The sequence below is a fragment of the Lipotes vexillifer genome, unplaced genomic scaffold (genome assembly GCF_000442215.2).
Source record: "Lipotes vexillifer unplaced genomic scaffold, Lipotes_vexillifer_v1.1 scaffold1237, whole genome shotgun sequence".
Classification (NCBI taxonomy): Eukaryota; Metazoa; Chordata; class Mammalia; order Artiodactyla; family Lipotidae; genus Lipotes; species Lipotes vexillifer.
Genome location: NW_006771447.1, coordinates 48,166 through 58,210, shown reverse-complemented (window position 1 = coordinate 58,210; position 10,045 = coordinate 48,166). Strand labels below are relative to the sequence as shown.

The 10,045-nt window shown below is 35.4% G+C and overlaps 1 protein-coding gene across 3 annotated transcripts in view; it reads left to right on the top strand.

Annotated features, from left to right (window-relative positions):
* PARG (poly(ADP-ribose) glycohydrolase) overlaps positions 1–10,045 on the top strand; it is a 112,344-nt gene that overhangs the window by 66,484 nt on the left and 35,815 nt on the right. For all 3 annotated transcript variants that reach the window (XM_007446775.1, XM_007446777.1, XM_007446776.1), the window contains 2 exons: positions 3,665–3,725; positions 8,617–8,692. In XM_007446775.1, the coding sequence (XP_007446837.1) occupies positions 3,665–3,725; positions 8,617–8,692 (137 nt within the window). The remainder of the gene's footprint in view (positions 1–3,664; positions 3,726–8,616; positions 8,693–10,045) is intronic.

The following is a 10,045-nucleotide window of genomic DNA, read 5'->3' as shown; positions in this document are numbered from 1 at the left end:
GGAAAATTTGAGGGGTTTTTTTTTTTTTTTTTTTTTTTTGCGGTACGCGGGCCTCTCACCGTTGTGGCCTCTCCCAGAGCACAGGCTCCGGACGTGCAGGCTCAGCGGCTGTGTCTCACGGGCCCAGCCGCTCCGCTGCATGTGGGATCTTCCCGGACCGGGGCACGAACCGTGTCCCCTGCATTAGCAGGCAGACTCTCAACCACTGCGCCACCAGGGAAGCCCATAGGCTTCTTTTGATAGAGGGTTATTTCTTTTTTTTTCCTGTTTTGTTTTTTTTTTGTTTGTTTTTGTTTATTTGGCTGTGTCGGGTCTTAGTTGTGGCACGTGGATCTTTGTTGCAGCATGCAGGGAGTTATTTCTTAGCTTATCATTTTTTGTTTTGTGCTCTGTACTGAATGAAATAGTAAGGAAAGTGAATGCTCACTGGGGCTTATGAGACATGAAACCTAATTAGAATTTGTACTAATTTGTTAGAAAGATGAGTATATATTTTGCTATTCTAAATCTAAATAGAATGAATTCCATTACTGTTTCTAAGTAATTCAGGGTTTACTTTTGTGTCCCTGAAGTCAAATCCTGCATGTCTGCTCTAAAAGCCATCTTGCCTTTCCAAATTTTAGGATTTTAAACACTTTGAGAGAAAAAGCTAAAATTTTGTTTTTTCAACTAGAAATTTATAAATCATCATACATATTTAAAAAAATATATTTATTTATTTATTTGGCTGCTCTGGGTCTTTAGTTGCAGCACATGGGATCTTTGGTTATGGCATGCAGGATCTTTGGTTGTGGCATGTGGGATCTGTAATTGTGGCATGCAGGATCTTTAGTTGCAGCATGTGGGATCTAGTTCCCTGACCAGCATCGAACACTGGGCCCCTACATTGGGAGCATGGAGTCTTAACTACTGGACCACCAGGGAAGTCCCTAAATCATCATAAGTATTGGGAATTAGGCTGAAAAAATAAATTGTAATTAGACGTTTTATTTTCTGACTTTTTCACTGTACATGGTAATTTGGTTCTTTGTAGAAATATAGTAAGACATGCTATAGGTTTTTAGGATATAAAGCTACAGGCTTAAGGAGGAAATACTAAATAGAATGAAAGAGGTTTGCAATGTAATAATTACTTTCTATAGAATGTTCTAGAGTCTACTGAATAGAAACTATAGAAACCTATTTAAAGTACCATATTTCATCAACTCTAGGACATGATATATGGTAAGAAGTTTCATTATGTTAGGTACCACTACAAAGGAAAAAACACTCAGGATGGGGAGTTGTAGGAGATATCTCTTACAAAGCTGGTATACCAGAGGTCTGTACCCTTAGTCTAAGAATAAGTGAGAAATTAACTTGGCCGTGCAGAAAGGGGACAACAAAGAAACTGCAAGTGTCAACCTAGGTAGAGAGGGTGCCCCAAAAAATCTTCCCTGAGAATTTGAACCACGAGCCACAAGTCTGAGGTCTGAAGTCATATTACCAGTGTGATCCACAGAAGCCTGCAATGGAAGATTTAATTCAGACTGATTTCAGGTTGGTGGTGGCCCCAGATGATGGTAGAAGCAGATGCACATCTTCTCTGGAAAAATTCAGCTTTAATGCAGACCAATAGCAATGGCTAGATACCTTTGACTATGTGAGATATGTCCTAGTTTCAGAAACTTAATACATGAAAAATATGCTTTTTAGAATTGATAAATTATAATTTCATCAGGACCACCTTTTCAAGGATGTCAGTATATATTTTATATTTGTAGTGAGGCTCTTGAGACTGAAAAATTTTAAAGAGCTTTCTGAATTATTTTCAATATAATTTTAGATAAAACTATCTTATAAATGGAATATTTAAAAAGTGATGGCTTGGGACTTCCCTGGCAGTCCAGTGGTTAAAACTCTGCACTTCCAATGCAGGGGGTGTGGGTTCAGTCCCTAGTCAGGGAACTAAGATCCCACATGCTGTACGGTGTGGTGAAAAAATTTAAAAAAAAATAAAAGATTTTAAAAAATTTGGATGATCTTAAAACAAAAAAGTGATGACTCATATGCAGTATATATTGTGATTTTATTAAAGGAAATATTTGATTAACCAAAATAACCTATTCTGGTGTGAAAGGTGCCTTTCTATGGAAGAAAGGTAGTAGGCATGTTCTCAAGGGGTTTTTTTGTTATTAATTATATCTAAAGAGCCATGTTCTTCTTCCTTTTCTCTTGCTTTGCCAGAAATTTTCATTTTTTAATTTTTCTTGGTCTGTCCTAGTATATATGAGAGACATTTAATGTTCTTACTTTTCTGCTAAATTATTGAATGATGATACAGACATTAGTTTCCTGTTAATAGAATTGCTTCTCTAGTGTTTGAATTATTTGACTTGTGAATTTTAACTATGCTATCCATTTGTCTTAAAGAAAGTTAGACATCTAAAGAATATTTTGTAACTCATGTTGACAAAATTCTGTTTTCTACTGTAACTACTCCATATGATTTTTGGATTGTTGCTGCTTGTGACTGAGAGCAGAGTGGAATCATCTGAAGGAATGAAATGATTGCCAAGCTTTCACTGGGACTCTACCACCATTATCACTAATAGTTCCTGACATAGCTTTCTCTGCTTAAGAGCATTTTTTTTTAAAACAGAAGAAAACAGAAATGGCCTGGCCTTTTTAGTTTGTTCTTTGATTTGAATCAAACAAATTTCTTTTGGCCAGATGATTTATTTTTTGCTTTTGCCACTATTAAAAAAAAAAAAAGTAAATGTAACAACAAAGGATCTGATCCTCTAAAATTTACTGCATTTTTATCCTCTCTTATCTATTGCTCCTTGAAAACTATGTCATCATTCTTCTCTAACCTCTTAGAATACAGTAATTCCTCCTTCTGGCAAAGGTGCCTTTAAATAGAGCACTTGCATATCACCTAAGCCCTGGGTTTAGCTGTGTCAACCTCAAAGGACATGCCAACAATTTTCTTTTTTAATCTTAGACATATTATTTTATTATAAAACACATAAATGTATATACATTTACCAGTTTTTAGGTGTAGGGTTAAGGCTTTTTTTTGAGGAGCTTACAAATTAAAATTTAGTTTGTCTTTGTTGTATAAGCTGTATCCATTATGCATCTTTTTTTCCCCCAAGGATTTTTTTTTTTTTGCACGATACGCGGCCCTCTCACTGTTGTGGCCTCTCCCGTTGCAGAGCACAGGCTCCGGATGCGCAGGCTCAGCGGCCATGGCTCATGGGCCCAGCCGCTCCGTGGCATGTGGGATCTTCCCGGACCGGGGCACGAACCCGTGTCCCCTGCATCGGCAGGCAGACTCTCAACCACTGACCCACCAGGGAAGCCCCCCGCCAAGGATTTTTTAAAAGTATATTCAGTTTGGAAAACAACCAGAAAGTACCAGCATGCAAATCCTACTGTCGTGCTGTTTTCTGTATAGTTTTGTGTCTTAGGGAGGGCTTATTTACTATTTTGTAGAAAGAATTCCTATTTTAAGGATAATATTATTTTAAATCAATCTTCTGTTGTATTCCAGCACCAGGCTTGGTTTTTCCTGATTAGCTTTACAGCCAGTGTTAGACCCATTCTTTTACTGAATATATATAATCTTTTCAAACTCAATACTTACTTTGGGTGTGTTTCTCTTTTATTGCTTTTGTAGAACCTACTGGGTTGGTGACATTTACGAGACAGAGTCTTGAAGATTTTCCAGAGTGGGAAAGGTAATAATAATGTAAATAATTCTGGAATCTTAGAATTGGAAGGACTCTTTCACCATGAGATGTTTGTATTTTACAGCCCCTGAAAAGATGGTTTCCCAACCTCCTAATTGCCCTAGTACCAGGGAGTTTCTTCTTAAAATGATCAATTGATAGCTCTCATTGTTAAAAAGGTCATGCCTTTTGAATCAAAGTCTGCAACCCTTTCACTTCTACTCTTTTGCCTTAGTTTTGTCTTCTGAAACAAAGTCCTATATAGAATTAGGAGTTTTCTGTGTGAAGACACTAACATTAAACACCAATATTTAATGTTCCTCCTTACCCTTGGTTTTATGGTTAATGTTTGTATTTTATTGCTTTTCTTTCTGGAGGACAAGATTAGGAAGTTTTATTTTTACTAAACTAAAATGTAAATCGTAGTTACTTAGTATTTGTCTGAGTGACAAGAGTTTTGAAGTTTGGTTGTCAACATGTACTATTGGCAATTTTGTGGAAGTTGCTAATTTACTAGGGTTTTTTCTTATTTACCTGCAAATACTGAGGAGAATAATAAGCAATCTGAGTTTATTCAGATATGTAAGTTCCTTTAGTGCCTTGAAATAGTCAACACATTTTCTAACCTGGAACAAATCCCCAAAGCACTTAGAGAAGAATGTATCTACTTTTTCAGTGCATGTGACGACATCATTAAACATGCTAAATGCATATCTTGGATGTGCATTCATGTTAATCAGTGTCTCTTCATTTTCACTTTCTAATAATTTTTATTGTAGTTTGTAATTGTTATGTTTAGAATTAGTGATGAAAGGGACTCACTCTTAAAGGAATTAACTTGAGAAAGCACATATGCTTAGATGGCTTTCCTGTGTTTTCATCCATCAAAGATGTTTATTTGTGAGGTGAAGGAAAAACAAACTTACTTTAGGAGGCTGACTCCATGGCTGAGATGATTATTAGCAGAGGGAAGTGGATAAAAGATTAAGCAACCAAAAAAGAAAGACAAAAACAAGAACAAAATTGAGTCAGAAAGGAAGAGAAACATGTACAGCATTTCAGAATCATGGCATATTAGAAATTAAAGGGACCCCAGGAAGTCATCTGGTCCAGCTGCCTACTAAAATAATCAGCTCTGTAATACCTATAACAGATGGAGACTAGGCAGCCCTGGTGATGGGAAATTCACTGTTTGGCCGCAGTCTATTCCACTGTTGGCTGCTTGTGTTATTGTCTAATACTTTCATTTACTAAAAAAAAGTCTGTCTTCCAAAAATCTCCCCACCCCACCAAATCCCATTCCTCATTCTTCCTTCTGGAACTACAATAAATAAAACTAATTTTCTTTAACATTTGACCCTCCTTCATGTATTTTAATGCTTTTTTGATCCACCCCCACCTCTAACAATACACACAGGTCCATACTAAACTACTCATTTCTTCTGTTTCACATATAATATGGATTGTAAACCCTTTAACTCAGCTGTTGATGTACCCTAGGCCATTGGTCCCTCTTAAAATATGGTGCCTAGAACTAAAGTAACAATCTGCTATGTTATCTGCCCAGATTAGCATACAGAAGGTTGCTTTTCTTAGCTCTTCTATTAGTCTCTAATAGGAACACAGATGTTTTTGTTCATGTTGCTTTTGTGTAGATTTTATAGATCATTCAGAGGGATTGTGTTTAATTCAGCTCAGGATCTCTACTCTGCATCTGGCATTCATTTGGCACTAATGTGAAAGGACACCTATTTGTACACCATCTGGGAGAGAAGGGATAGGTCAAAATGCAGAGATTGGTGAGGATGCTGTGTCAGTAAGATAATTTTGCTCTTTAAATAAGATCAAGATATTCCCCTTAACCTAGATAGGCAGAATTTAACTTGAAACTTTTCATACTTTTTTTTTTATTTCATTGATCTCTTTTTTGTTTTAGCTGCTTCTTAAGTGAGTGGCAGAATGCAATTAAAATCCATCTCCCAGATTCCACAGAACCAGAAACATGTGTTCACTTAAAGAGAGAAGATGAAGAAGAGATGAGGATTGTTAGTATTCCCAAGAGTAAGGGACTAAATGGGTGCCAGGAAGTTAGAGGCTTTTCTGAGTTTCAAGATTCTGGCATTATAGTTAACCCTGTGACTATCAATAAATACCTTAGCCAGGCTAAGAGAACCAGAATAATCTGTCTTTGATTCCTGGGGCAGTGGTATGAAGAGGCCAGAAGGGGAAACCTATTAGGAAGTTGGAGGATGCTTATTTTAAAAAAAAATAGTTTCTAGCAATTTCATAATTTTGAGAAGTGTAGCATAAGATGACAGCTACAGTCACAGAATAGCTGACAGCAGGTGAGACTTCTGGATCATGCTTCTTTATCTTTTCAGTAGTATCCTCACAGGTAGTCTCCCTTGGAATAAAGTAGCTAGGAAAGTAGGATGCTGCAAAAAAGGGAAGTTAAAAGAATCAAACTTATGGTACTAACTTTCTCCAAGAGATTTAGTTTGTTCTCCAAGAGATTTTTTAGTTTGTTCTTTGATTTGAATCAAACAAATTTCTTTTGGCCAGATGATTTATTTTTTGCTTTTGCCACTATTAAAAAAAAAAAAAAGTAAATGTAACAACAAAGGATCTGATCCTACTTTTAGAAAAGTAATTTTTCTAAAAGCATAGCTTACTGGCTAAGAGCTTGAACCATTACCTTAGGCTTTCTGGGTTCAAATCTTTGTTGCTTCATTTACTGGTCTTGGACAGGTTACTTAAATGCTTTTTGTGCTTTATTTTCCCATCTGGAAAAGGAGATAGTAATAGGGATGTTGTGAAGATTAAATAAGTTAATACAAATGAAGCTTTTAGAGCAGAATCTGTACTGAATTATTTTACCTTCTGAGTAAGGTCAGTCTCTTGGACTGGAGATTTACCAGAAATGTATTTGGACTCATTGATACCAGGATAAAAGCAAATCCCAATAAATAAATAGTGCTTCCCAGCTAAATTTTTTTTAATATAATTGTTTTAAAAAATATATAATTCCCCTCCCTCCAAAAATTCATGCCACTCTGTATAAGTTAGGGGTTTACTATCTGTTACATTCTGTTATAATTTATTTTTATTCAGTAAGTAATCAGGAGAAAAAATCTAAGGAAAAAGTGTCATCATCAACTGGTATTAATAAGAAGGAATTGTTTTTTTAATATGATTTAAGCAGGTAAACACTGTAGGTCAGGAAAAAGTTTTTCCTCTATCCTCTTAGGGTCTCTGTCTGGGTATGAAAATTAAACTGAGAAAGATTAACAGGAGAAAAGCATAAAAATTTATTTTATATAAATTTTGCATGATACAGGAGCCTTTATGAGGAAATGAAGACCCAAAGAAACAGATCTATGTACTTTTATGCTAGGTTTGATGAAGAATAGACAGTCATGGAGGAATATGATATGTAAAAGAGTATGAGGTGATTGAAATAAACTGGGGGAAACAGCAAGTTCTGGTTGTTGGAATTCTTCTTGGCATCTTTTTGTTTTCAGAGATAATAATGCTCCTTTCCTCCAGGTAGAGGTAGGGTCCCTCATGTGAGGGTTTTATGGCCTGTTTCAGGTAAGAAGGGGGAGAGGGGGAGGAGGTCAGAGTGACCTTTCTGCTTCTGCCATTTTCTCAAACTTCTTCAGCTTAAAATATTCACTATGCCAAGATGCCAAATTTGGGGGTGGTTTATCTGAACCCCATAAACACCTCAGTGACCATGGTTTCTGAAAAGGAAAGAAAATAATTGTGACTTACAGGTACTAGACTTACCTATCAATTTTATTAATATAAAAATACCATAGATCAGGATTTCTGTAGCATGTATTTTCATCAAGACACCCCACACACATATACGGTTTCCAAACTAGTGAAAATAGAGCCCCTCTGAGAATCATATATAATTTTTTGTAAAATTTTTCTATATTTTTCCTTAGGTTGCCAACTCTAGCATAATAATAAAATTTCATAGATCTTAATTTTTAAAAATATTTTGAGAAGTTTTTCAACTTTTAAAGAGGAGAAACTTAAACTGGTGCAGCCACTCTGGAAAACAGTATGGAGGTTTCTCAAAAAACTGAAAATAGAACTGCCTTATGACCCAGTAATTCCACTCTTGGGCATATATCCGAAAAATAATTCAAAAAGATACATGCACCCCAATGTTCTTAGCAGCATTATTTATAGTTGCCAAGATATGGAAGCAACTTAAGTGTCCATTAACAGATGAATGGATAAAGAAGAGTGGTATATATGTACAGTGGAATACTACTTGCCCATAAAAAAATAACAAAATTTTGCCATTTACATCAACATGGATGGACTGGGAGGGCATTATGCTAAGTGAAAGAAGTCAGAGAAAGACTGTATGATATCACTTACATGTGGAATCTAAAAAGTACAACAAACTACTGGGTATAACAAGAAGGATACTCACAGATACAGGGAACAAACGAGTGGTTACCGGTGGTGGTGGGTGTGGAGCAGTGGGAGGTACACACTGTTGGGTGTTATATAGGCTCAAGGATGTATTGTACAACGTGGGGAATGTAGCCCATATTTTGTAATAACTGTAAATGGAAAGTAACCTTTAAAAATTGTATAAAAAATATTTTAAAAAAAGAGGAGAAACATATTTTGTAGGGCCAAAACAATTTTCAAAATCATATGTTGTCCCATTTTAATTTAAATATGTGTATTTGAATAAGAAAAATTTGGGGAGACTATCCCAAGAATGTTGAGTAAATAAGCATCTGTTTCTGACTTTTGAGATTTGGAATAGTTTCAATTTTTCTTTTATAGTTAATCTGTATTTTCAGACTTTTCTGTAGTGCAATACTTACCATTAAAAAAATAAATAAGGAAATATCTTTTTAAATCCTAGATGTGAAAAACTCCTGACTCGATTGCATGTCACTTACGAAGGAACCATAGAAGGAAATGGTCAAGGCATGCTACAGGTAGGAGAATTACAGCAGTGGGGGCATGGGGGGAAGGGACGACTGTCTCTTGTCAACCTTCTGACAGCAAAGGGAATATTAAAATCTGTTTATCTATCTTCTAAGCTGATTTAATGCAATGAAGCATAATAGCAGAATAGAGAAAAACACCAAACAGATCACCTTGACAGCCTTGGTAATACTTTTATCTGCTAATATACGTTCTCTGTTTCTTACGTGTGCCTCATGAAAAAGCCTTTGACAGAAAATCCAAGATCTGGACAACATCAGGCCTCTTGGTTCAGATATAGCTTGTAGATTGACAGTGGAGGAAGTTCCCAGGGTATGGTCTTGACAAGCTGTCATCAGGCAGTTTTGTTCTCTTTCTTTAAAGGCTCTTGCTCTGCCCTAAAAAATGACCAGCTTGAGATGTTTTCCTGTCACCAACTTTGTTTAGGTCTAGGAGGCAGACATCTAAAACGGATTGATAAGAAAGTCCTCTCTCCCATGTGTAATAGTTTTAGGCACATGAGCCAAATATACTTGCCATCTCTTCCCTGTTTTAGAGCAAGTAATTTTGTCCGTCAATCTTTGTTATTAATCTATTAATCCTGCCATTATGTAAAAAAAAATATTTTGGAAAAAGGAGTTAACAGATAAAACACTGTATCTAGCTTTAACTTGTTGTAACACCTAACCTGAGCATGTGCTTTCCTTTTGCTTTATAGTGATCTTTTAAAAAAAATCACTGATCAGAGACGAAATGTTCATGTTTTGTGTTCTTATTTAGAAGAGCATTGTAATCCTAATTTTCTTTGAAAGAAGCTTGTACACCATCTTGTTTATACTGAGACTAGCTGATTTTTTTCTTAGATCATTATTAAATGCTTATATAGGGTCAGAAGTTAAATAAAGCAGTTGCCTGATAATGGACTATTTGTGTGAATAACTTAATTTTTATTATAAAATGACTAGACTGATTTGCATTTGGCTAGTTATTATATACGTATGCTCTAAGTGCCTACATTTGTTTTAGAATGGCCTTTTATTTAGACATATTTGTATTTAAAATTTTCAAAGAGGCAAACCATGTTTTGTTTTAAATCACCTCCCAGTGATTAAAATTATAGACAAAAATAATTAGGATAACTGAATTAATATTTGCCCTGTACTTAATTTTTTTAATATTTATATTTAATAAGTCCTTTTTCTTCTATTTAAAACAATAATTTTGAAATAAGGCTAAAATTTGTTTCGAATGACTGTCACTTTTCCCCCCACATTTCCATCTTGACAAGGTTCTTTCCTACATTAACATCTTGGATTAACTGAGGGAAGCTTAATACACATGAAATAAACAAAGCTACTGGTGGT